This window comes from Camelus ferus, chromosome 35, assembly GCF_009834535.1.
Source record: "Camelus ferus isolate YT-003-E chromosome 35, BCGSAC_Cfer_1.0, whole genome shotgun sequence".
Lineage (NCBI taxonomy): Eukaryota > Metazoa > Chordata > Mammalia > Artiodactyla > Camelidae > Camelus > Camelus ferus.
The window spans coordinates 1,836,896-1,863,237 of record NC_045730.1 but is presented as its reverse complement, the minus strand read 5'-3'; the positions used below and the strand labels follow the sequence as shown (position 1 = coordinate 1,863,237).

The 26,342-nt window shown below is 58.6% G+C and overlaps 1 protein-coding gene across 1 annotated transcript; it reads left to right on the top strand.

The window, feature by feature from the left end:
• Positions 1-936: 936 nt before the first annotated feature.
• On the top strand, positions 937-26,336 carry LOC116661433. The gene is made up of 7 exons (XM_032473553.1): positions 937-964; positions 2,271-2,468; positions 12,700-12,827; positions 13,610-13,753; positions 14,067-14,106; positions 25,513-25,592; positions 25,772-26,336. Exons 1-7 carry the CDS (start codon positions 937-939, stop codon positions 25,943-25,945), a joined length of 792 nt encoding a protein of 263 aa, XP_032329444.1. The 3' UTR covers positions 25,946-26,336.
• The last annotated feature ends 6 nt before the right edge of the window (positions 26,337-26,342 follow it).

The window sequence follows — 26,342 nt, the reverse complement described above, 5'->3', positions numbered from 1 at the left end:
TCCGCGTGGCCTGGAGCCCCGGGTTGGCCACGCAGTGACTGGTGGGTGCTCCTGCGCCAGCGCTCGCCGCGGCGTCCCAGCCCTCGTCTGCTCCCCGCGGGAGGACGGTCCTCATTCTGTCACCCAGATGCTGCTGTTTAGAAGCAATTTGTGCCGCACACAGTGCTTCCTAAAGGCGTGCTGTTGGGCTCGAGGACAGGCTCACCAGTGTGGAGTCGGGCAGACCAGCGCCCGCCAGGGCCGGCGCCCCGGGAGCTGGCCTCCTCTTGCTCCTTCTGGGGGCAGCGCTGCAGAGCCCGGTACTTCTGCGGCGGGAGTCCTTCTTCTTGAAAGGATGTTAAGCACGAGGTCAGCCAACGTGGACGCCTGTGGCCGGCGGGGTTGGAATGACCTCGTTCTGGGCATCCTGACACCGAGACTAAGAGGTTAGGGGACACGTGCTGCCCCTTTCTGTGCTGAGGCACCGGCCCCTCCTCGGGGCTCTTGCAGGAAAAGATTTCGTGTGTCAGGGAAGTCGAGGAACATGTTATTGACTTGACAGCAGACGGAGGCTGTTAAGAAAATTTGCTAAAATAAACAGTGAACCTGCGCCCTGCAGGAAGGGTGAGACTGCCGTAATGACTAGTGAGGCGACTGGAGAGCAGGCGAAGCGTCCTCACCGTCCTCACCGCAGGGAGCCGCCCGGCCCCGGCGTCAAGAGGGCCCTGTTGACGGACAGTTGAGGCAAGTAGTGACAGGGACGTGGGATATAAAACCTAGTTAAACAGAGAAAACGGAGAGACCGTTAGCCTGTGAGTGCTGTCCGTAAGAGGTGTCTGAAAGGCCTTGTTAAGTCCGTAGTGCAGTGGGGGGCCCTGAGGCGCCCCTCGAGGAGGAGCGGGGAGCAGGGGCCCCTCGGTGCCTCCCGTCCCTGAGACAGGACACCTGTCTTTCCCGATGTCCTCCTCTCAGCCAGACGCGGCTCGTAGGGCAGGGCTGGTCCCTGCGACTCTCCCTCTCCCCAGTCTGCGTGTGAGTGTGCGTGCGTGTGAGTGAGCACGTGTGGCCGTGTCCCCGCTGCCCCCCGCTGGAGGTGGCGGTGAGCGTGCGGAGCCCGGAGCCTGCAGGTGCTGAGCGGGAGGAGGCCGCGTGCGCGTCCCGGGCGTGCACGTCACTTGCAGCGCGCTGGTCGTCTGTTCTGGGTCAACATGCTGCTCCACGACCGCGCGGCAAGCTGACCGAGCCCAGGGCGTTCGCCGGGAGCCCTGACAAGCCTGCTTTCCCTCGGCGCACGGCCCGTGGGGTCTCCACGGAAAGGAGGGGCCGCCTGGCCGGGCACGCTCCGCTGCCATGGCAACGGGGAGTCGGCCCCACCAGCACCACAGCCGTGCATCGCCAGTTCAGTGCTCCACTAAACACAAAATAATCCCTCCTTTATGATTCTGGGCCGGATTTCTGGAAGTGTGAGCCCCCTGTGGCAAGTGCCAAACTGCAGAATAAAACCGCGGGAAAAACTGTGACCCATGCAGAGCGGCCGTGGTTTCGCACAAAGTAGCCCGCAGGTGTTTGTAATTGGTCTTAAGGCGGTGGCCCAGGGGTGTCTGTGGCCTTAGGGAGCAGCTCCCCAAACCCAGGGTCAGGCGTCTCCGGCTGGAGAGCGGGTCCAGGACCCGCCTGAGTCCTCGTGGCATCTGCACGAGAAGGAGGGGACCAGGCAAAGCCCAGGCCGGGAGGCGGGCGATCACCCCTCGAGGCAAAGCTCGGGAACCACGGCCCAGAGAGGCCGGGCCCTGGTGGGCTTGCCTGGAGGGAAGCCCCCCGCGTCCCTCCAGACCCACCTCGCTTCCTCCTGCGTGTTCAGAAAGCATCCTGTTTGGGGGCGAGGCCCCGTGCTGTCCCTCAGTTGTAGCGCCGGACCTGTCCTGGGCAGGAGCGTCTTCCGAACCTGCTTCTGCTGCAGCTCCTCTCCCCTCCGTCTGGTTGAGGTCGGAAACTCATGCTGACTTGGACTTGAACTTGGTTAAATACAGACTTGCTGGGAGCCTCTGCTTCCTGGGTTTTCTGAGAGGAAGCAGGGAGACTGGAGAGAGCCCACAGCCTCCTGACCACACCCCTGAGGTGCCTGTGCGCGGCCAGGCCCCCCCCCCCAACACCAAACGAAATTTGGAACCCTCCCAGGCCGCCCTCGGGGGTCTGTGGGGACGGGCTGTTGGGGGTGAGGCTGCTCGCCTCTGACTGGGCGCAGTCGTGAGCGAGGCCGCGCACACAGAGGACACACCCGCCCGGATGAGCTTGGAAAGGGCACTTCCTGCACTTCAGAGCCGGGGTCTCACTAAATGCTGGAGTAATTCTACGCCCCCCACCGACAGTCATCGCATCGCTGCCGGGAAGGACGGCTCCCTTCACTCTGGTCGTGTCCCCAGAGGCCGTGGCTTCCATTCTGAGGACACTGGCGACACCTCCTGGGCTCTCGGGGAAGCTTCGCACCGGTATGTGTGGATGCCCAGGTCAGGGAGTGGGTGTGCGTCCCCGGTCCTCACCGTTACCTTGGGCACTGGGGCCTGAACATCGTTTAGTGGTGGCTGGTTAATACCTGGATGCAAATGTGCATGTCAGAGGGAAAACGAACCCCCAGGTCTCTGAAAGGTTGGGCCTCCCATAAGCACCTGTGTCTGGGTGAACCTTGACTTGTTCATGGTTCAACGGCAGGGCATCCTCAGGTCACCGAGCAAAATGACCTGGAAGCCTCCCCTCCATCCCCTAGGCCCCCTGATTTCCAGCAGTGCAGGTGGTCACAGAGTGGGATGGGGCACCCTGCCCCTTTCCCTCTGCCCGGGAGTCTCAGCCTGAGCCAAGCTCTCCACCTGCCCTGCTCTACCTCAGCCTCCTGTGAATGGCGCCACAGTGACAATTGACACAGGGTTGCATCCACACGGCTGGCAGGTGTGTGGGGACGGCAGCCCTGGATCCTGGGAGTGGTCTGTACCTGGCTGACCCAACCCCCTCCTGATTTCGTGGACTGAACACTCCTTCTGCTTGCGGTGGCCAGGGGGCTGGTGACCATCGAGACAGTTCCAAGAAGCAGGAGCGTTGCCTGCGCCCCCCGCCAGCAGACTCGCCAGCACCGGTGTAGACGAGACTCTTCTCCCACTGGGTTAGAGCAGACATACGTGGGTGTCATGTCACTCCGTTCCGCACCCAGCCGCAGCTCCCTCCTGGAGCCTGCCCTTGGAAAGCTGTTCTGTTGTGAAAAAGTGTGGAGAGAACACAGGTTCCACGTGCTCACCGTCAACCACACGTGGTATAAGCTTGGAAACATCAACAGGGTCTTCATCGGGAGCAGAACACCTGCCTGCGGCGGCGCAGCCCAGCCTGGTGGCGTCACTCTGAAAGGGGTGGCCGGCTACAAGCCACCGCCCCGCACGGGCCGTGGGCTGCCTCGGCTCTGCCCCTGGCATCAGAGAACATGAGTTCTCAGGAGGAAAGAGCCTCCTTTCTGGCCCCTTTTAAAGTCCCGACTCCTGGGTGGCCCACGCCTGAACTCGACACTCACCCCTTCCCCCAAGTTTACTCTAACGGTCCAGCCTGGAGTCTCTGTCCCCACGATGACAGCACCCGAGGGCTGCCCGGCCGGCAGAGGACAGTACAGTGTTGGGGGGGAGCGATTCACCAGCATCTTCCCTCCATCCCCCAACTCCAGCCAGCGCCCTTTGAACGCTGACCTCGGTGCCCCCAGCCACCTTGTCCTGCTCGGGAGTCCTCCCGCCTCCCCCTGGCCGTGCAGGGCAGACTCTGTGGTCTCTCCTGCTTGTGCCCCGAGGCCTCCACGCAGGAGGGGCACCTGCCTTCACTGGCAGGGCTGCAGCTGTGCCGCGGCTGCGGGAGGCGGCGGGGCTGCTGGCACATGGGGAGGGCTGCCGGAGAGGGAAGGGCCCCCTGCCCCCGGACTGGGACGCACCTCCTGTCCCGTCCTGGACCCAGGTCCTGGCCTCGTGCCAGGAAGCAGCTGTTGAGCCAGCGAACAAGTGAATATGGATGAATGAGCGAGTGGATGAAAGAGTAAAGGAGCGAGTGAGTGAACAAGCGAACGCGTGAAGAACGCGGCGACGGGGAGCCAACACCGGATGGATGGGTGCGTGAGCGGGCACCAGACAGCTGAGTGAAGGCTGACCTAATAAACAGACGAGTGGACGGACGGACGGACAAGTGGACAAATGAGCAAACGCAGGAAGGAAGGAAGCAGCAGCCATTTCTGTGCTGACTTTCCGGCCCCCGGCCCCCAGCGCCGTCCACTCAGGAGCCCTGCTGCTGCCCCACCTTGAGCCACCGCCCCACGAAGACCTGCAGATGGAGGAGGGCTCTTGGGGCAGCAGGGTGCCCACAGAGGTGGCAGCGGGGCCGTCGAGAGGCGGGTGAGGTGAGTGAGGGACGTGCCTGGCACGAAATCTCAGTCATCTAGATAAATGCCATTTTAATGCTGTATGTGAAAAATCAGAATTAATGCAAAACCCATGACAAAAAAAAATTTAAATACAGACAGGATTACTATTCCTGATTTTTTTTTTGCCCCAGGCTCCAATATGGCTCATTACAAAACTGTCTTTATGTCAAATTCTGATATTTTGTTCATCATGATCTTTTGCATGAATGTTCATATTTGAACATGTTGCATGGGGACAGTATTTGTCTCCATTTCTGAGAGTTGTTTGGGCTTTTTTGTTTGTTTTTTTCTTTTGTTTGGTGCCTCCATAAATGTCACGCCCCAGGGTGGCTCAGCCCCGGTGGCAGTGGCTGCACCCCACCCCCAGACAGGGCTGTTTTGGGGGGACAGAATAAGAGAGCCCCTCCTCCCCCACTGGTGACAGAGGCTTACACGCTCCCTGCAGGAGGATTTCACCCCAGGTTGTTGTACCTTCATGGCTATTAACGTCCTTCCAAGCAAAGTGCTAAAATTGTGATAGAGAAATAGAAACCCCTTTCGCCTTTGTGAAGAATTGTTATTGCTGCAGAATGTATGAATTGCAAAACACCGGAACAGAAAGATTTGCAGTGCGTTTCTGTCACACGGCGGGAAGAACAGAAGTTACTGAAATTTAGTTCAATGTTGCTGACGGCACACGGCGCCTTCACGCCTGGCAGGGACCTCAGCTCTGCTGCAGCAGCAAGAAAGTGGCGCTCCTCAGCACAGCCCTGGAACCTGCGGGCGGTTCAGGGCAGAAAAGGGAGAAGGTGACAGCGGGGAGGCCCCCTTGGCTGCAGGAGCCGAGGGCGTCAGGGGTCAGAATGTCGCCAGGCGCGGGCCGGGCCGGGCGTGCTGCCCAGGGCCCCTCCTGCAGCCCGCCTGAGGCTGAGCCGGAGCATCCCCGTCCGTCTCACGCCCCGCACACCGACCAGCGTTGCTGACGCGGAGCCCTTCGCCACTGAGAGTGCGGGGCTGGGCTTCACCCACGGTCATCCTGGGAAAAGCACCCAAATGCGTGGCATTAATGGATTGCTTCCTGAAGGTGGTCTTCCATCGTCTTGAGAGGCGGTGAAGGCGCTGCCTCTGCCCTGTGAGGTCCTGGAGGTGGGAGAGGGCGTGAGAAGCGAAGCTGAGATGATGGTGGGAGCTGGCCCGTGTCAGAGCGCGCGCCAGCAGGGCCGCTGCCTTAGTCCCCAGGGGTGGCGTTGACAGGCACCGTGGAGGGGCAGTGGGGGTACAAACAGCAGGCTTTGATTTCTCAAGTTCCAGAGTCCGAGGGCCAGGATCAAGGCACCAGCAGATGCCATGCCTGGTGAGAGCCCGCCTCCTGCTGTTCCGCGTGAGTCCGTCTCCCCTGGGCCTGGGCCCGAGCTGGAATCGGCTTCCCCGTGGCGTTCCCATGGAACCTCGCCTGGGGCCCTGCCCTGCTGGGAGACACCGGGGACACTCGTGCCTTTTGCATGGTTTTCCCGAAGTCGTGCGTCCGAAACCCTGAGGGTCACAGAAGCATTGTGCTGGGCTAACATTTTGGTGGATTCTCTCTGTTCCTGCCTTTCCCTCAGGTCGCACAGCCCTGGGTTTTTGTCTCAAGTCTTGATGGCACAGAGCCGCTAGGAGAGAAACAATAGTGGCACATTCCTAGCTCTTGACTTTCAAAAGCAAAGGTGTAGGCACAAAACAATAGATTTGGAAGGACATTTTTTGTCTGTGAGAGCCAGCTTTTTTCTCCCCCTGCTTCCAGACTAGATGTGTTTTCCTTAATGGGAGGAAATGGAGAAAGGAATCAGGGGAAAAGAAAAAGAAAAACTATTTAAGTGCTAGGAGGTTCCTGAGAAGGGGCCTCACCCTGTTCCCACTCTCAGGACTCCCTGCGGAGGGAGGGCGGGGCTGTCAGCCAGGCAGGGGAGTCCTGTCAGGCAGAGACCAAGGCAACCTACCTGAGGGTCAGCCCCAGGAAGACACAAAGCCCCCACCAACAGTGTACCAGAAACATCTGTCCCAGACCCTGGCTACTCAGGCTGGCCTGAGCCCCAGAATTTCTGGTGCCCAGGGTGGGCGAGGGGAGGGAGCAGTAGCCTCATTTCCTCCACCCCAAGAGTAGAGGTCAGAGCGGAGCTGAGGCAGACGGACATGGAAACACCTTTTAGACTTGAACAAGGGGCCCAGTAGTGTCAGCCCATGGTCTGACCGGGGAGGACCCCAGAGACCAGAAGCTTCAGCAGAGGGACAAGGGAGCGAGGCACAGCCCTTCCCGAAGCCAAGATCCCCCGGAAAGGACAGCATCTCCCCCACTGAGCAGATGGGGCCCAGAACATAGTGGGGTCAGAAATAAACTATGGGATTGTTTTCCGCCTGAATCCTAGAGAAATGTGGCTTTCCAAGTGGGCGGTCCCACCCACACCTCCCTGGCTGGGGTCTCACAGCCGGCAGGCGGGCCCCACTGGAGAGCAGGTTGTGGTGCCAGGTTGGAGTCTCTGCCTGTGACTCTGGAGAAGGCGGCTCCTGGTGGCAACTCCAGGAACATGGAGGCTGCCTTCTGGTTGGTAGAGTAACCCTTTTGGACCTCAGCGCCTCAGACCGCTAGGACTGACAAACAGGAGCTGCGGATTGACGGCTGCGGTTCACTGCGTGGGGCTTCCGGTGAGGACCTGGAGGAAAGCACAGTGAACGTCATCCTGATGCCCCTTTGTTGTCATTTCTTTCTAATCAGGGTGGACACAGCTGCTGCCAATTTCTCTGCTCATTCTTACAGCAAAACTCCTTGTCTCCATCTCCTTGAGGAACAAAGGAAAACTTTACTCTCTGACAGAAGAACAGAAAGGTGCAAACAGCACACACTGTCCCCGCCACACCTGGACCGGGCAGCTTTATAGGGATCTGCTCCAGGGCGGGGGCGGGGCCCCAGGTCGGGGGCGGGGCTCCTGGGCGGGGCTCTCGCAAGGGCAGGACTCCCGCGAGGGCAGGGCTCTCGTGAGGGCAGGGCTGGGCCTGGGCAGTGTCCCCGCCCTCTGCCCCGCTGCCGCGGCACCTTGAAGTGTGGGTGCGTCCCTTTTGCTCCGGGGACCTGATCTGAAGCCCCGGAGCGGCCCCTGAGCAGGTGAAGCTACCCAGCACAGAGGACGAAAGGTTGGGCTTTACCGCATTACCTGGGCTCTACTTCTATCCCCCAGGCGTTGTGCGGGGGCTCCGCCTCTGCCTTGCCCTGCTCTGGCTGTCGGGCGGAGGGACTGCCCCCCCCGCGAGCCTGGCCGGCCGGCCGTGGCCCTGCGGGAGGAGCAGGACTGCTCCCGGGCCCTCGGGCTGTCTGCTTGTCCCCAGGCCTCCGCCCTGACTGTTCGCGACCACCGCTTGTCCAGCCTCCTGGAGACAAAGGCCGCCAGACGGTTTAAGATGCGCGTCGCGTGTTAGCAAGAGAGGAGGGCCCTGAGAGCGCAGGCCTCCAGGTCTTTGCCTGCGGGCCCGCGTGCCCGGCTCACACAGTGGTGGTTTTTTGGAAGAGAGAGGCTCGTGCGAGTGGTCCAGGTGGTCTGTTGTCCCAAGTTGTCACTGGAGGTTGGGGCTCGGGGGCCTGTTCCTTTGGGTGCGCTGCCCCCCTGGAGTGACCCCTGCAACTTTAGGGCAGAGCAGGTGGTCAGGGTCACTAAGTGGGGTCTGTCCACTTAGGAGGGAGCTGGGCTCGCAGGCCCTGGTTTTCCAGGTTGTTAGGTGCCCCCGGGCTCCTGGCCGGAAGGGACGCAGGGCCAGAGCTGGGCAGCACCTGGTCACTTTTTTCCGTGAAGGCTTTCCTGGTTTCTCCTTTCTGGGTGGCAAACTTGACTTGTTCCATTTTGAAGGGCTAAGGTGTCCCTTGTCTCAAGCTAGGGGAATGGGTTCCACACATGTGAGTTCAACCACACTTAACTTACCCCTGGGGCTCCTGTGCACGGAGCTTACAAAGTCCGATTTTCTTGGGTGTCCTGACCTAGCTTAGGTGAAGCAGGTTTCAAGGTCTGGTTGGCTCTGCCTACATTCCCCACAATGGAATCTCCAGGCTGAGTGCAGGGTCCATTTTATGTCCAGGGCACTGGTTATCCCCTTTGTCACTTGAGGCACAAATGCTGGACCATTGTCACTTTGTAGGGAACCTGGGAGCCCAGCCTGGGGATTGTTCCTCTTAGCAGTGCCTTAGCCACTTCAGCCGCCGCGTTGCTGCCAGCAGGGAAGTGTTGCACCCACCCAGGAGACGTGTCCACTAGTGCCAAGATGTCCCTGAAACTGCCTGGTATCCTCGGCATGGCTGTGGAATCAGCCTGCCTGTCCTCCAGGACACACCCCCCTGGTCTGAGCAGGCCCCACCCGGAGGTCTCTGGAGGGCATGGTATTGGGGTTGTTTGTTGTGCAGATGGGATGCGTCTCAACTATGCAGCTGATGACACTGTTCATGCCAGGAGTTACCATGACCTCGGCTAACCGACTATACAGGGCGCCCCCCGGAGTGAGTTCCTCAGTGAGCCTTCCCGAGGGCCGGACAAGGAGCAGTTTGGGAAAGAAGTGGTGTCCGTGTTCATCAGCACCCCCCGCCCCCCAGCTTCTTAGATCTCCGCGGAAGCCCCGTTTCTGGGCTCCTGCTTCTCCCTTTGTGTAGACGGGGGAGTAAGTGGATGGGTCTGGCCTTGCAGGTGTGAGGGGTGGATGCCAAGCGCTTGGTCCGAGGGCCGCCCTTTGGCAGTTGTGCCCACCTTGCTGCCCCTCCTTCGGGTGACACCGGCAGTGGATCACTGCCACCTCTTTGGAAGCTGTCCTGCTTCTAAGAGCTTCACTGTGCTTTGAGCCACGTTTCACCTGTTTATTCTCCATAGTAAGCAGGCCTCTTTCCTTCCAAGTGGCCTGTGTGTTTGTGGAATGGCGTGGTCAGCCTCACCAGGACGGTCACTGCGGTTTTAGGGGAGCTGGACCCCTGCTCCCTGGGAACACCACACGCACAGCACAGGTTATTTCAAGGGTGACTTGCTCTGCCTTCCCGGCCAAAGGTGCACCTCTGGGATGTGCTTACAACAGGCTGGGCACACGGGAAACAACCAGCCGTGAACAGGTCATTCACAGCGCAGGCTGACGAGCATGCGGGGCTCATAATTCTGTCTACTATGTATGTCTGAAATTTTCCAGACAGAAAGGTTTTTTTTTTTTTTTTAATTCACATCTGTCTCTGGAGCAGGGCCAGCTACTCCCACCCCTGTGGCAACACAGCCCAGTCTGACCCCGTCCGTCCCCCTCAGGCCTTGTCACAGCAGAGACTCCGTCTGAATTCCAGAAATAGCCAGGGCACTGTAGCGTTCAGGCGTCGTACCTGAGATGTTAGAAAAAGAAGTCTATGTTCGTGTGTCCAGGGTCTTCCAAGAGTTTAGGAAGCAAGCCAGAGCAAGGCAGGAAAAGCTTTCATTTTATTAAAATGAACTGTTAGTAATTTCTCCGTAGTCCGTGTTACCTTACGTACGTGCTTTCTGAAACATCCAGGAGAAGAATGTCGTCTCTCAGCCCAACGAAGAGAAGGGAGTCGGGCTGGCTGGGAGGCAGAGGAGGGGGTGAGTGGGAGTCTGTGGTGGGACGTGCCTGAGCCACCGCGGCCTCTCAGGAAGACCCGCCAGGGCGGCCCGACTCCGGTCCTTCCAGGCCCTCCTGCCAGAGGGATCACAGGGGTCTGCTGGGCAGAGGCTGGAACGCACACGGAAATTGGGAGCACAGAGCCAGCACTGTCACCTGTGCAGGGACAGAGAGTGGGGGGGTCAGGGGGATGAGGGCTGAGGCGCAGTGTAATTGCAACTGGTTCCGGTGAGAGGTGGATGCAACGTTGCAAGCGGGGCCATGTGTCTCCGCACCTGTCCCTTTGTCTTCATTCTGTCCCTGAATTTAGGTTTTATCCAGTTATTATTCACATAGTCTTTGTCTTTGGCAGGAAGAGTTTAAAGAGGCCTTTAGAAGAACAGAGCGACAGTTGAAATCTGAGGCAGGAAGCAGGGAAAAGCAGCAGCTGTGGTTTAGCGCCCAGACTCGCACGGAAGACCCTGCCCTTGCCTGGACGTGGCCTGGGCGGCTCTGAGCCGTCTGCAGATGCTCCGAAGAGGAAAACGTCCCAGCGACCGGCTGTGGGGAGCATTTGCTTCTTGGGAGACACATCCTAGTCCTGGAATAAGTCAGAGAGAAGTTCCTCCTGAGAGCCTGCGTCAGGGAAGAAGTCCCCCTTACCTCCAAGGACTGCGCCCCGAGCTGCAGGAGAGCACGTGAGGAGGCGGAGTTGGCGGCACAGACGCACGAGGTGCAGAGCGATTCTCAGTGATCACAGCTGCTGTTCCGGGGAGCGGCGCGCGGACAGCAGCACACGGCGCTAAACACTGGATCTGCTTCCGCAGGAAATCCTAGGGGTGAGGCTCCTCTTTTTCACACGTGTGGGGGCAGCTGGCCTTCCCTGCTCCTGGGTGTCGTTTTGTAAAATGGGCCAAGGCCAGAGGGCCTAGTGCCAGCCCTCCCCGCTGTCAGCACCATCACTCACATCTCCACGACAAGCACCATCACCATCACCTCAGCACCAGTGCCTCCGGCTCTCGGGCAGGGACCAAGCATCTCAGTAGTCGGACACGTGAGGGAGTCCGGCCTGAGCTTGTGGCGCTGTGACACCGAGCTGCGCAAGCTGTGCAGAGAGACCCAGCAGGGCTTCAGTGTTTCCCTGAAAATTGCTGTTCACATGCAACATTTTAACGTTTTCTGAAAGAGTGATTGAACCAAGCAGAGGAGTGAGAAGAAAGATGCTGCCCCAGGGAGAGAGACAGGCCAGTCAGCCCAGTAGAGGGTCTGCCTCCTGCCACCGGGGCGGTGGCTGAGCCACTGAGGCACTGACAGACGCCAGGTCTGCCCAGGTCTTGCTTCTCTGAAGGTGGGTAGAGGAAGAACAAATGGCACAAGACCTAAAAGAAAGTGTGTGTGTGCGCGCACGCATGTGCTGTGGGGTGGGATGAGGACGGAGAGGCGCCGTGGGAGGCGGAGGAAGGTCCCCTCCGGAGTTACTTCCAGGGGGATGCAGACTCTTGGCCGCACCCCAGCGTTCACGCTCAGTTGCTGACCCCCAGACACGACTCCCACGAAAGAGGAGCGCAGGGTCGCTGGGGGCGAGGGAGCAAGGAGAAAGCGCGGAACACACGAGGGAAGTGACAGCGAGGAGGGGCAGCACCGCTTCCGGCAGCAGGTCTGAATTGGAAAATCGACCGCTGCGTGACGGGACCAAGAAGTGCGTCTAGGCTCACGCAGATGGAATGACAGTGGAGGAGCTAAAGTCTGCAGTTGTAAACGGTGTAATTGCAGAGTAAGGAAGCCTGTCACTTGGTCATAAGCTTGAGAATGCGGAGGAGAAGGGGAGGAGACCCCGCGTGGGTGCAGTGAGCTGGCTGCAGTGACGGGGAGCAGCGCACAGACAGATGCCGGCCAAGGGGCGTCCCGGACCCAGAGCAGGTGCAAAGAGGACATCTCAGGGGGTTCAGTTCACGGTGCTCGTCTGGGTCATAAAAACCAACGATAGTAAAGGAAGAGCTTGTGCAGAGACTCAGGTGGTTGGCATGGGGTGGAGAGGGCAGAAGTCTGCGGGCGGAGTACCGCCCTCGTCCACACGAACACGTAGACACTAAATTCCGTGCGGTGAAGGAGAAGCCAGGCCAAGGTTTAGATCCAAAGATTGTATACCATGTGAAGCTGGTGGAGAGAATCCGTGTATGCGAGACATCTGAAGATATGCCAGCCAGATGCTCCTCCCCGGGGCGGGGAGGTGGCTCAGGACACACACACCAAGCAGTTGGAGGGAAGAGCCCGGGGCACAGTGGGAGGGACGGAGCCGGCTGCCGGGATCCAGCCGCTGGCCCTCGGCCGAGCGAGGGGACGGCCGCTCACCGGCCACAGAGGCCCGTCTTGCTCCATGTCGATGAGATCCTCCCGCTCTTCTCCATGACCAAGTTCAGCCTGGAGAGCAAGCCTTGCCCGCACAGTGAGCCAGGGTGCGTTTTTCAGTCTCGTCTCCAAAGAGTGCACTTTATTTAAGTTGTTAGTAACGTGTGACTTTGTTTAAAGGAAAAATGTCAAATGCAGTTACAGTAGCACCAGAGCCGACCTATTTGAAAGCTGATGTGAGAGTGATCTATAGGTATCTTAGCAAGACATTTAGAAAAAATATAAACAATTCTGAAGCTACATTAACAAGCTGAAAAATAAACTAATTTTGGCCCAAATTTCTAACCCAGGGGCTTACCTCAGCGATGACGACATCTGTGGGCTGAGAGCAGGGCAGAGACAGACCCGAGGACGGCTCGGCTGCAGGGTGCGCAGGAAGCTGGTGGAGGGGGCGTCCGCTCCACAGACGAGATGCAAGGTGACCCTCGCCCCACCTCATCTCCCTCTAGTGTGGGTCACCTCGGCGTCGGAAACTCACACGTGGGGCCTCGGTGGCAGGCATCGCTGGGCAGGAGACGGGGGCCTGTCCCTGTAGGCTTGCACTCCGCCCTCTCTTCCTAGTTCCCTCCCTGGCTGGGCACAGGCAGGAGCAGCGGCTCTGGAGTGAGTCTGACAGGGTAGGAGGCTGTAGAACTCACTGCCAACGCAGGGACCTTAAGCTCCTCAGAAGGGCCAGCCTTGGGCCACTCACAGAACATTCAAGGGTCTTGAGTGCCCCCAAGGCAGCGCTGGCCCTGGCTGAAGTCATAGCCTGAGGGGCCTGGGGCACAAGGAGCCACCCCTCCTCTCCCTATAGGCCCTTCCCTCCCTCTGTGCGCACCCGCCTGTGCCCACACTGCACTCCTCTCCGCTCCTCCGACCTTGGTGATCCTGACTTGCGGTGACGGGCAGCCGGGAGAGTCCACCCTCTGAGGTAGCGCCCCACACCCGTGGTCACCCACCTCGCACAGCATCCACCTCTGACTGATAGCACGAGAGACACTCGAAGAGACCTTTTGTCAACGTATGAACGTGCGAATTGGAATTAAGTTCCTGGAAGCGACTTTACAGGGAAAGTTTGTTCATTTGTGATTAATTTCATGTCTTGTCATTTGCATTTCATTTGATGGACTATTATTAATGAAGGGCTGATTGAGCATTAATGTGATTGGAATCTGAATTAATGCATTTTGATAATTTATTGTTTTCATCAATCCAAAGCAGGAGGATCAGACGGACGGACGTCACGTTCTTGAACCAGTGGAATTCAAAGTGAGGAGCCCGTTTTACCCTCAGTGCACTTGCATCTCTCAGGGAAAACCGGCTTGTCCTAGCACAGTAACTTTTCTTGCTGCTGACAAGGAGGTAAATTTTCTAGCTCTCGCCAGGGAAGCCCCAGTTTTGTAAGCTGGGAGGCCGGTCCTTCAGTGTAACGAACGATGCTGCACATGGTTCAGTAGCTGGCGAGGCTGTAATTCAGTCTCAAGACTGAATGTAAACTTTCGTCAGGCTCACAGCGCTGGAAAACCCTCAGCTGAGTAATGCCTTCGGTCCGGCCGCCGCAGCTGCCCCGTCTATTTCTCTCGTATAAATAGCGTGGAGGGTATGACGGATGGGCTCACTGCTCTGAGCTGCTGCCGGTCGATAAAACATCTGTTTTCTTTTTCATTGTAAACAGATGGAAGCCACACAGGATGGAATTCGGGCAGTAATCCTGGGTGAGTTGAATCAAGTTCAATTACCATTTCAGCACTGAAAAATCTGCATAGCCACGTTGAGTCTCACAAAGTGAAGTTTATGCACGGACTGCTTTCAAAACCTTGTTTGGTCAAACGCACTTAAAATTTTAAGCGATCTCATTTGAGCATTTTTACACGTCAGCAGTTCATTTAATTCAACTGAAAAATGCATTCATTTGCGTAAGGCTGTGTATGAGATGTCACCCTGGTGGAAAATGGAAGATTAAACCATGAACACCTTTGCAACACGAAGGCAGGTATACTTTCTCAAACATACGTTCTAGAGACCACGTCCTTAACACCCATGAAGGGCGGTGTTAAAACGCCTCAGCAGTAACTGCCTGAAAGCTGAGCCACCACTTGGTTTCACGGCGTGGGGGCTCGTTGACGTGAGGCCAGATCGCAGATTAGGCTGTTACTTCCTTTTTACTGAGTGATTTAAATGGATCAGTTGTTTGTGTCAGGCAGACACAAAGCTGTACCAGATTAAGATCCACGAGACACGCACAGTCACGTGAGTCTGACCTGGGAACCCACACAGAGCGCAGAGAGCTGGGAGGTGCGCAGCGGAGAATCCAAAACACAATGAATGCCCTTCAGAACAGCCCACAGCCGGGCCCTAGGGGAGCTGGCCAGCAGGCACTTAAAGGTCTGTCCTTAAGCTATGGCTTCTTACCACGGCCGTGGTCAAGATTCTTGGTAAAAAGTCATTTTTTATTTCAAGCTACAAGAACAAAAAATGCTGAATGGTGGGCAGGGATGGAAAGGTGGCACGCAGAGGATTTCTAGTGCAGTGAGACTTCTCCGGGTGACACCACAGTGAAGGATACGTGTCCCAACCCCCAGGATGCACAGCGCAGGAGTGAGCCCTGACGTCAGCCGTGGGCTCTGGGCGGTGACGGTGTGTCGGCGTAGCTCCATCCACCGCGACAAGTGTCCCGTCTGCTGGGAGGTGGACAGTGGGGAGGGTGTGCATGTGTGGGGGCAGGAGTGGGGCATGTGTGGGAAATCTCCAGGTCTTCCTCTCAATTTTTCTGTGAACCTAAAACTGCTCTAAATTAAAAAAAAAAATTAAAATCATTGTGATATGGAACTAAATCCCAGAAGATCTCATTTTGGAGATGGCATGGCTGGAAGATGCAAAGGGAAAGTGAGAATGTTGGGTAGCTCTGTGTGGTCTCTACATCGCTATGAAACTGTAAATGAAGGTGTTTCTTTACTACAGAAAAAAAAGAGTCGGTGAGAACACTCTATTGGACAGAATTACTTCAACCAATTATCTTCGGAGCCATTCAGAACCTCTTATCAGTGTCCACCTTCCAACACAAAGCCTTTTTTCCCTCCCTCTGGACGATCTACGCTTTTACAAGACAGCTCTTTCTGTAAGCATCTCTGGTCACCTCCAGCTGGTGTGGCAGAGGTCACACCCCACTCATACTAGCGGATGGGCAGGGCCAGGCTGACTCTGAAAAGCAGACCCACGCCGCACAGATCGTCCATCTGCAGTTAAACCGATGTGAGCCCGGGCCCCCAGAACACACAGGCGGTGTCATTTCAGCCCTGTCACAGCGTGTACTTCTGACAGAATGTCGTTCTTGATTCTGGGGACCCTGAGTAGAGTCGGTAGAGGGAGCGTGTGATAGACAGTTAATAAAATGAACTTGCCAACTCATGATAGTCACGCGAGGAGCACTCCTCCGCGGGTGTCCTTTGCGTCTGGGTGTGTTTGAACGTGCACACGGTCGATGATTTGGATACAGTAAAGGACAGACCGAGAAGGGGGCCCTTCTGCTCACTCCGCTGTTCCCAGTTTCTGATACATCCCTCTGTTTTTAAAGCTTTTTCTTTTCCTTTTTCCCCTTGAATTTTGCACCGTGTGCTCTGTGAGTGTGATCTTTACTTCACATGTGTTAATTGGAAAGGTGTCCATTTTGCTTGTAGCTTTTACTGGGCAGTTTAAAAAGGAGCTACATAACACACTCAGTGCTCTGCTTCTTTAGACAGGTCGCTGGACTTCCCACTCAGTACGAAGCGAGTGCGTTTCTCGCGTCTGCGGGCTCCTTTTCTTAGCCCAGCAGTTCTAGGTTCTTATTTTACTGTCCCGAGTTCTGGTACTTTCTGCTTTCAGATGCACATCATTTGTCGTTTTAACGGTGTGTTTAAACTCCAGACCAGACCAGAGAGGCGCGCCACCTGCTTTACATCTCCTCGCACCAAGCCTCGCCCCACCTCGCCCCCTGCCTGCGTCAGCGCCGGGAGTCTGACATAAACGTGCCACCGTTGTAGCGCCCTGCTTGGCTGCCAGGCCCTCCTGCTGGTTCTGCTCCTGCGTTTCGTGGCCTCGGGGCTCCCTGGATTGCATTGCAGTCTCCCCTTCACTCCGCAGCAGTCTTCCAGGGTTTCCCCGAGGCGTCCCCTGGACGGGGCCCCAGCGCTGAAGCGCACTGTGCTGGCCTCCCTGCTAGAATGAAGCGTTGTTGGCGCGCGCGAGGGCAGGGGTCGCCCCTGATGAACACCTCCTCCTCTGTTCTGCTTCCTTGGCCTGGGCGGCTCTCCGTGTTTTGGTCTGTCCCGGGGCTCAGACGGTGTCCGTGTTCCCTTGTGGCAAGTGCTCTTGTCCGCAGCAGTTTATGCTTGTTTCTGTGTCGGCTGTGACTTAAGTCTTTGCATGGCTGGCCTCTTCCACTTTTTTGGCCTGGGCAGCGTTCTGTGCTGCCCACGGCCCTCCATCCTCGCCTCGCTCCTGGCTCTTCCGGCCGTGACCTCGCTTTTGCCGTCACCCGCCGTTCTCTCCTGCTTCTGGCTGAGAGGGGCCCGCTCGGCCTGCATCCCCTCCCCTGTCTGAACCCTCCCTGAGCTCCACGTCTCTAGGGGATGGCTTCCTAGCCTTGGCTCGACATCACGCTGCCCTCCAGCCTCATGCCCCGCCGGCACCATCTTGAACAAGGGGTCCTGTGTTTTCATGACACCCAGGATCCTGATCACGCAGCCAGCTCCTGGGAGGCCCTAACCCAGAGTGGTGAAGGTCAAGTTAAAGTTGCTTCATTTTCAAAGGAATCCAGCCCTTGGCTTCACCGTGAAGACAGCTGACCAGGGCTTTGAGATCCCGAGGAGGCCAGAGCACCAGGAGCCCGTAAACACGTCAGAGAGACGGCGTAAACCTGCTCTATTCACTGGGACACGCAGCCGGGCGCAGGAGTGAAGGAGAAGTCTGGGAGCTGGCTCCAGGATGGCCGAACCCGGACTGACTGACGTTGCTGTTCAGCCTGCGTGCTTGGCTCTCCCGTTAGGTTTTATTTTCTGTTCCACTCGCTCGTCCCCAAAAGGCGAGAGGTGAGGTGGCCCGCGTCAGCTTGGCTCTGCTTCAGGTGGTCATTCGCCGTTGGAATTTAAAATAAATAGTTAACCGTCTGAAAAGTGAGGAAAGTAAGCAACCCGGCACTGGCCCAGCGCTCGCCCACGGATGTCGGCCGGGGCCGCGTGTGTGCTCCGGGAGCCCCTTCCGTAGCCTCGAGGGCCTCGGCTTCCTGGACTGGAAGGGTGAGGCAGCGAAGACCCCAGCCCGGCCCCCTCCCACCACCAGGCCCGAGCCCTCTGGCCCCGAGTCTCCCCTCCTCGCAGAGGCCTCAGCCTCTTTCCCACTCCGCCTCCCAGATCGGGGCCTTGAGGCTTCCCGAGGTGGCCCCCGGGCTCAGGTTTCCCAGACGCCTAGTGGGAGTCTCTCCCACTCCTGCAGGGTGCGCTGGGGCTTTGCGCACTTCAGTGCAGTAGCACGCGAAAGAGCCTAGAAAGACCGTAGGCGCCCTGCTCGCCCAGAGCCGCGCGAGGCGTTGGCGCCTTCTCAGCGGGTTAAAGCGTTGCCATCACCCGGGAGGCCCAGCTTGGCAGAATTCCTGCCGCGTCCTCAGCCAGGCTCGGACTTAGCTCTGGCCTCACCGCTCCCTCCCCGCCTCTTCCCCCGCACCTCGGCCGCCCCAGAAGCTTCTCTGGCTGCTGCCTGGAGACCTGGCTTTCCCCGTGCTTCCCCCGTGCCCGGAACCATCCTCTGACTTCCTTCCTCACTTCAGGGCCTGTGTGTTTGTCGTCTGTCACCGCGCAGCAAAGCCCCCAGCCCCCGTGGCTTAAAGCAAGGCTGGACCAGCTCTCAGCTCCCCTCATCAGAAGGCCAGCTGGGCTTCCTGCTTGGGGTCTCGCAAGGCCGAAGTCTAAGTGTCGGCCCTGCTGGCTCCTGTGCGGAGGCTTTGGGAAAAGCCTCCTTCCTGCACATTTGTTGTGGGCAGTGACAGTTAATTTCACGTGCGGACTTGGCTGCACCACTCTGTCCGGGCACCTGGTCCAAGATTCTTCTGAGAGTTTCTGTGAGGGTGTTTTAGGGGGAGATGCTGAGTGACAGATGGCCCTCCACTGTGGTGGGCCTCGCCCAAGCAGGGGAAGGCCTGAGTAGCACAAAGACTGACTTCTGACCTCCCCTGAGCATTGGCTCCCTGGGACCGCAGCCTGCCTGCCCTCCCTCTGTGCACACACATCCCATTGGTGGGTCCTCTGGAGAACCCTGACTTGTCATGGGCAGAACCCTCTTCCTTGTAGATTTGAGGTCCTCGGTTCCATCCTGACTGCAGCCCAGGGGTCACTCTCTCTCCTAGAGGTTGACCACATTCCTCATCTTCAAAGCCAGGAATGAGCTTGAGTCCCGGGGAACGGCCTCCAAGAAGAGGCGGTGGGCAGTGCACCCAGTGCACCAGAGTCACTGCCAGCCTCCCTGGGTGGCCAGGTGGCTGCCTTCCTGACGCTCCAGAGAGTGGACGGGCTCGACTGACAGGCTCCAAGCTGCCAAAAGCTCCAGAAGTTCTGCCCAGGGCCGGAGTGGGTGCAGAGCATCCGCTGTCTCCCGCGGCCCCTCCTGGCTGGTGACACTGTTCAAGGAGGGGCCAGGAATTCGGCGTGGTCGGGCCATTTTCCCCCAAAAGCATCGTCTTGCCTGAGCCCCCCCCCCCCGGGGGTTCTGTTTCTGCTGACTTCACTGAACGAGGTCCCGAGGTCAGTGGGTGCTGGTCGTTGGCCATCTCACTGCAACACGGATGTTCTGGCAAGTTCCCTGGATGGAGAGCGGAAGCTCCACGTTCCTAAAGGAAAGAAAAGCAGCCGTGAACAGGCAGCATTTTAAGTCGTAGACAGGTCTTCAACTGACGCTTTAAAACGAAAAAGCTATAAAAACACATCTTTAAGATGAAGATAAGATAAATTATTACTTAGAAAATAACAGTACATTTTTACCTGCAGTTTCACTGTAAACCGTAATGAATTACGGTTCCCCCGGGTCGTGAGTCAGCGGTCACCGACGGGGAGGAAAAGCAGGTGCATTGGTGTGTCTGTGCACGTCCCTGCGTCTGTGAGTGAGTGTGCGACTGCGTGCAGCTGCCGAGACAGAATGTCAGCCCCCCGCGTGGCACCGCTCCGAGGTGTCACACGGGTCCTCTGCTGCTGTCCAGCCTGTCGTGGGTTCCTTCCTGGGTGAAAGGCTGTCATCATGCAGCAGCCTCCGAGGCATCTCAGAAATGAGTTTCATTTCGCCACAGACTCCCCGGGGACCAGAGCGCTGCTGAAGTCACACTGGGGGCGCAGCTGCCCACACGAGGCTGCTTCCCAGCCTCTCTCGCAGGCTGACCTCTGCCAGCTGCCAGCTGGTCTCGGTGCTTCCGAAAGCGGGTGGTTTTCCAAGACGAGGACCAAGAACAGAAGCGTAGACCCAGGAAGCACTTTGGAAGCACAAGCATTTTCCCTGAGCGTCATTTGGGGTTTGGGTCCCCAGTTCCCCGAGCACCTCCAGCTGGAAGCGCGGCAGCCCCGGCCGTGGGCCTCCCCGCACGAGGGCTGTACCGCCCTGGGCGGCGCTGGCGGGCGAGGCGCTTCCGCAGAGCAGCAGCTGTGGACCTGGGCCTGCGGGGAGGCCACACACCGTGTGAGGGGACAGTTCGTGGGGGAAAGATCTTGTCAGACGGGGAAACACATCCTCTCGCCCAGTTTTCAGCCCTCTGCGGACTCAACGGCGTGGCTGGGTTGTTCAGACCTGTGTTTCCAACTGCGTTTGAAACCAGAGGAGATGAAGGCGTATCAGGGACTGGAGTGCATCTTGTGTGCCTCGTCGGTTTCAGTGTCCAGACAGGCCCTGCGTGGAGCTGCTCAGGGAGCCCGCAAGGGCGCGGCCAGCCTGCTGCCCCAGGGCGTCTGACCAACCGCCCTCATGGTCAGAGCCACCTGAAGACACAGGTGCGTGTGACCAGCAGCACAGACGTGTCTGTGGAGCCGACGCCGCGGACGCCCGGGGATCCCACCTGTGCAGGTCTCTCTGCCCTCTTCTAAACGAGGAGCAGGAGCCTGTGGTCTGCAGTGGTGACAGGCCCTGCGAAGGGCGAGGTGAGGGAAAGGAAAGGGCAGGTGTGGCGTCCCCACCAAGTGCCAGGAACGCATACTCGAGCACGGGGCCACCACGGCGGCGCTCTGCTGAGCTGTGTTCTCCAGGCCGCCAGCGCGGCTGGACGGCACCAGAGGGGAAGGCAGACGAGCCCAGGCCTCCCTGCGGCTCCTTGGCAAGCAGCTGATGCAGCCCAGGCCCAGGGAGAGACAGAGCTGATGAGCTGGCGCTGGGCATCCCAGCAAGGTGAGGAGCCACACGATTTGCTTTTATTCTCCTGACCAGCGCAGAGGGCCCCAGGTGGGTTCTCGAAGAGCTGCTCCCCGTGGTACCACCCATGCGGCCCCCGGAGGACACAGCGGCCACTATTCTGGTGTCTTCTACACGTCCAGAGAGCGGCATGACACCCTGCGGTGCTGGGCTGTGGGGCCCGACGCCCCCCCACACTCCCTGGGTGACCCTCGGTCCCAGGTGGCCCCTGGTCACTGTCACCAGCAGCGAAGGGTCGGAGGTTGCCCAACGGGGGGCTTGGGGACAACTCTGGGCTCAGAGCCAGGCAACTCCATCACTCACAGAATCCGCTGGAGTGTCGGCCCTTCAAGTCGGCTCCCACCCGGTGTCGCAGAGAAGGCCCGGCGGCACCTGCACACATGGGGAGAACCCAGGGGCCCGGGGCCTGAGGAGGCACAGGAAGCACTGCCCCTCTTGGATCCGGAGCAGAGCGGCAGCTCCAGTCCGAGGGTGGTCACGGCACAGACACCAGGGAGACCGCCTGGAACAGGAACGGTGCCTCTGCTGGCCGGCGTGCGGGAGCGCCCGGAGCCTGGGGCGCGGGCTTCAGGCGGCGGCTGCCTTCAGAGGTGGAGGCCTGGGTCCTGTGACCACGCGCTGGATGGGGGACAGCAGAGGGCGCAGGTGTTGGGCCAGAGCCAGCAGGCCTGTGCCTTCATCACCACGCGGCAAGCGCGGGCCTGCCCCCCAGCGCCTGGCTGTGCTCACCTCGTGCCTTTAGCACCAGCCTTTATCTCACCGGATGTCCTGAAGACACCCTTTATCCTTTCATGGCGTGGATGCCTTTGTCAGCCTGGGAAGGACCCCTTCTCCAAGTGAAGCACCTAAGAAAATGAAGCACTTCAAGTAAAACGAGACGCCTTTGAGAACGAGGAGGAATAGAATATCTAAGAACATAAAGGAGCCATTGTTACTGTTACTGAAAACCAATTGTCAAATAGTTTAAAAATATAAAAAGTACAGAATATAAAAAACGTATTTGGGATTAAAGTTTGTGCTTCTTTGAGCGTTAACTAAAACAACCTGGCACTGGGGTCTGATAAATACTGTAACTTCAGAGCAGTCTCAGGCGTAAATAGTATTTAGAGATCTGAGGAACCGTTGCCCCCCGTGTTCTGGAGCAAGGCTGGCGTTGCAGACAGACCGCTCCCGTCTGGGTCCGGAACTTGTGGTGCTGCGTGTGCAGAGCCCAGATGGGCAGCGAGCAGAGACCCCACGGAGCAGGGGTGTGGAGGACCTGGGATCTGTGGGCAGCGAGGGGGAGGGCGGACCCTCAGAAAGAAGCACAGAAGCCCTGTGCTGTGCTCCGGACGACAAGCTGCTTAAAGTCGCTCAGTGCAGAGTGGGAGGCCGGGGCCAGAGGGTCGTGAGCCGGGGAAGCCAGCCGCCCGGTCCCGGGGGCCGTGCGGCAGGAGTCCAGCAGACTGCCCACCGCAGTGGCCGGGCTTTCCAGAATTCAGAAATACTTCTTACCTGGTTGGGGAGCAGCAGCTGCCCTCAAAGTCCCAGCGGTGACCTCCTACTGCCCAGATGGCCCCGGCTCCTCCCCCTGGGTTCCCAGCTCCCCCCAGATCCAAAACGGAATGGTTAACTCCCTGCCGTGGGGGGCCCCAGGACCCTACTCCACCGTGTCAGGTGAGGCTGGGGAGCCGTGAGGCTGTGGTACCCCATGGATGCTCTAACGTCGCTGCCAAGTGGAAGAGAAGGTGGGACCATGCAGCCGCTCCCTGGGGAAGCCGGTCTCGGCCTCCAGCCTCCAGAGCTGGGAGAAATGAACGTCTGTCGTGTGTGAGCGGCCCAGCCCCGGGTCTTCCACTACAGCCCGAAGGGGCCGAGACCCCAGGTTACGCGTGTGTGCAAAGGCCACGAATGAGAACGGACATGCGACAGAAGGTAACGTCGGGAGCTGCTTAAGCAGTCCTGCAAGTACGTGCAGCAAGGAGGCAGGATGCGGGCCACAAACGAGCGTTTCCGTGTTCGCTAAACCTGCCGCCCGATCAAGACACCAGTGTTCTCGGCCTCCTCGTCACACCCCGGACCCCCGTCCCCACGCCCGCGGCCCGGGCGGTCCGAGCAGGGCTTGGTGCTGGTGTGAGCACTGCACCAGCGTGGGGTCGGGGGCACACGCCTCTTCACAGGCAAAGAGGAGTGTCTTTTCTATGCTTGAGGCAAACTCGAACCACAGGCTAATCTCTGTTTTATGTTATTAAAGGTAATCTTCCTTAATTAACATAATCAGAGGGAAATAATACACTTGGAGGCCAAAGAAGTGGCATAGCTTAGATCAAAGATTTCTCCTGGTGATTGTGTTTATCCTTTGAAGACACGCGTCATGGGAGTTTCTAGATGGCGGTGATTTGATTCTTGACTCTGTTGACTTTGTCCTGTACTTGCCCTGACTCTGAAATCACAAGACCGTGGGGGTTTCCTTTCATAAAATCCGGGGGAGCTATATAAACGGTGCCTTCATGCTTGTGGACAGAACTATTTCTAGACCTGCAATTACTTCTTTATGAACAGCTTCGTGGAGGACAGAGCGTGCCCCGGCTGCCTCCCTCCCTTCTGTGTGTGGGAGAATGAAAGGGAAGCCGTGGCTCCCCGCTGCGGTGCTCCTGCGTGTGTGTGTGTGTGTGTGTGTGTGTGTGTGTGTGTGTGCGCGCGCGCGCACGCGCGGGCGCGCACCACGCTGGAAGGGCTGGGCGGGCCTGGCCGTGTGAGGTCAGGGAGCGTCAGGGTGGGCTCTGCTGAGGGCCCCCTTCCAGGCCTGCAGGCGGCGCCTTCTCACGGAGTCCTCCAGGTGGACAGCCAGCTGGGGTGACCCTTCCTCTTCTAAAAGGGCACCGGTCCTATCGGATGGCGCCTCACCCTCGCGACCTCATTTAAACTTAATAACCGCCCTCGAGACCCCATCTCCAGATGCCACCCCACGGGGGTCAGGGCTCAACATGTAGACTCAAGGGACGTGATCCGGCCCCAGCGGGAGGCCATGGGCCCCGCCGTCCGTGAGCTGAACGTGTCTGCCACCCTCCCCACCCCGGGTCTCTCCAAACCCAAGACCTCGTCCCCCAGAGAACACTTGGAATCTCATGGAAACGCTAAGTGTAGCTTTCCAAATGGTAGCTCCTTTTAAAGGAGGAAGCAGTGGGCTCTCACTGGGGGACACACCCTGGGGACTGATCTCAGCTTGAGGGCCTGGCCCTGTCAAGTGGGACAGCGGACACCGGGGAGGGTCTACCCTGCACCGGGAATCCTGGGCCCACAGGGGCAGCTGGTGTACGGGAGGGGCCGGTGCTTCCCCCCGCCCCCGCAAGAACTCGTGAGAGGAGCAGGTGTGGGCAGAATCACGGAGGGGGAGCCTTGGCTTTGGCCGCCACACCCACCCTTGGCGGGAAGACCCTGCTGCGCCTCTGTCGCGGGGTGGCCTGAGGCCGCAGTGCGTCCGCGGTTGAGTCAGCCACGCACAGGACGCAGGCGTCAGGAGGCGGGAGTCAGGACGACAGAACGAAGCTAGTCTTCCTCGCCGAGACCGGGTGCCACTGCAGGAGGGCCCCAGGCGGCCCCGCACCCCCAGCCCCACCGCGCACACCTGGAGCCGGACCCCTGGAGTGGGGCGACTGCGACCAGAGGCCAGCGCCTTGCAGCCGGTCCGGAAGGCCAGCCGCCGGGAAGCGTTCGGGTGAACCTTCGGCCTGAGCCGAGTGTAAATCCGGGGAAGCGGGGAGTTCAGATGTCACAGGCGGCTGGGGGGAGACCTTTCTGAGCCACAGGGAAAGGGCAGGATTCACCCTCCCGGGTCCGGGGCGGGCTGAGCGGCCTTTGCATGCGGGGCGGACCAACCCCGGCAGGGCAGGCGAGTGTATGTTACGCTGCTCACAGCGTGTATTTACGTTGGGGCAGGCGGGCATCCCAGGGATGGTGCCCACGGGGTTACCAGCCACCCCAGTGCCTGCCTGTTTACCAGGGAGGCACCTGTGTGCTGTGTGTTTTCTGCCACCAAACCTTCAGGGTCATAGAGCTTTAGGTCTTCTATCTATGTGCTGAAGATGCTCTCAGGGTGGGAGACAAAAGTGTCACTGGGGAAACCTGGGTCACTAACTCGCTGGGGTTTTGAAGAGTTCTTCTCACCGAGGAAGGAAGCCGTAAGGAAGATTCTAGTGCAGTTCTTACTTGCCTGGGCCCTGATAGCAATTAGGACTCGATATGGTTTTAAGAAAGGTGTTCAAGGCTGTAGCTTCGATGAACAGTGTGTTTGTTTTTAATAAAACCCAACAAAATGCTGTCTATCTCAGCATGTCCCTAGGATAGTATTTATATTTTGTTCCGCTTAGTTTCTTGGCGTTCTTTTGTGGACTGGAGGGGAGGGGGAGAGCGTTCGTTAGCAGAGAGGAAACCGGCGGATAACCAGCTGTGTTCCTGGGCGTGGGTGTCAGACTGGCTGACCTTTGTGCGGGGGCCTTCATTCTGAGTTTGTCTTCTTTAATTGTGGCTGGTTCGCAAGGCCTGATTTTTGTGTAACTCCTCTGCCTGCATCTTCTCCGGGTCTCGACTGCAGTCAGGTTTCCGGAGGCCCCATTGTTACAGCCCCAGAGAAACGTTCTCACTATTGTGTCTAACTTGGGACACAGAACAATGACCATTTTTCAAAGAGGAAGAAGCCTGGGAGATTTCTTTTCATTTTACAGACTTTTCAGTGGCCCCTTCAGGAAAGGGAGTTTACCGGCGGCAGGAATTCAAGGGGGAAACACACACTTCGGAGAAGCAGGTGAGGAGAGCGCTGGGAGGCTGACAGCCTGGCGGGAGCGAAGCCGCGGACGTGTGCCGCCAGGGCCCTGCGTCCTCCGTCTCCCGGCGGGTGACAGGTGATTCCCTGCAGGTGCCCAGAGGGTCACTCGGGCCGTTCACCTGGAACCCTCTGAAGACCAAAGCGTGATCGCATTTCAGAGGTCATGGCAAATATTTCCGGAAGCACCGTGCAGGTGCCCTTGGGCTTACCTGGCGGACGCCCCGTTCACACGCTGGCTTGAAGGCTTGTCGTGCGGTCACCGACTGAAGCGACAGCGAGCACACACCCAGGAGTCCCTCGAGGGAGAGACGCCCCCACAGCCGTCGCTCTGAGGGTCTCTGGACGGGAGGTCCCCAGGCTCTCTGTGGGCAGCGTGGCCCCGGCGAAGGGGGGCTGCTAGCATCCCCGAGCCGCAGTAACCGGCACACCCGGGGGGGGGCGCTGTCCTGGGTGCCTTCGGTGGGAGTCCCAGCTTCACTTTCTGCAGATGAATCCCAGCCTTCTCCGCTCCCAGAGCCCCGCATGCTCCCCTCCCCAGAGCAGCGGTCAGCGTCTGGCTGCCCTCCCCTTTGACGAGAACGTCCACGCGTCCTGCTGGAGTACAGGCCACCCCACCCACTCACTCATGTCTGTGTTTTCAAGCTAGTGCGTGACCCGCCACACTCAGTCCTGTGCCCCAAGCACGTACTGAGTAAATGAACGTGTGAATGAAACCAAGTGATGTCTCGT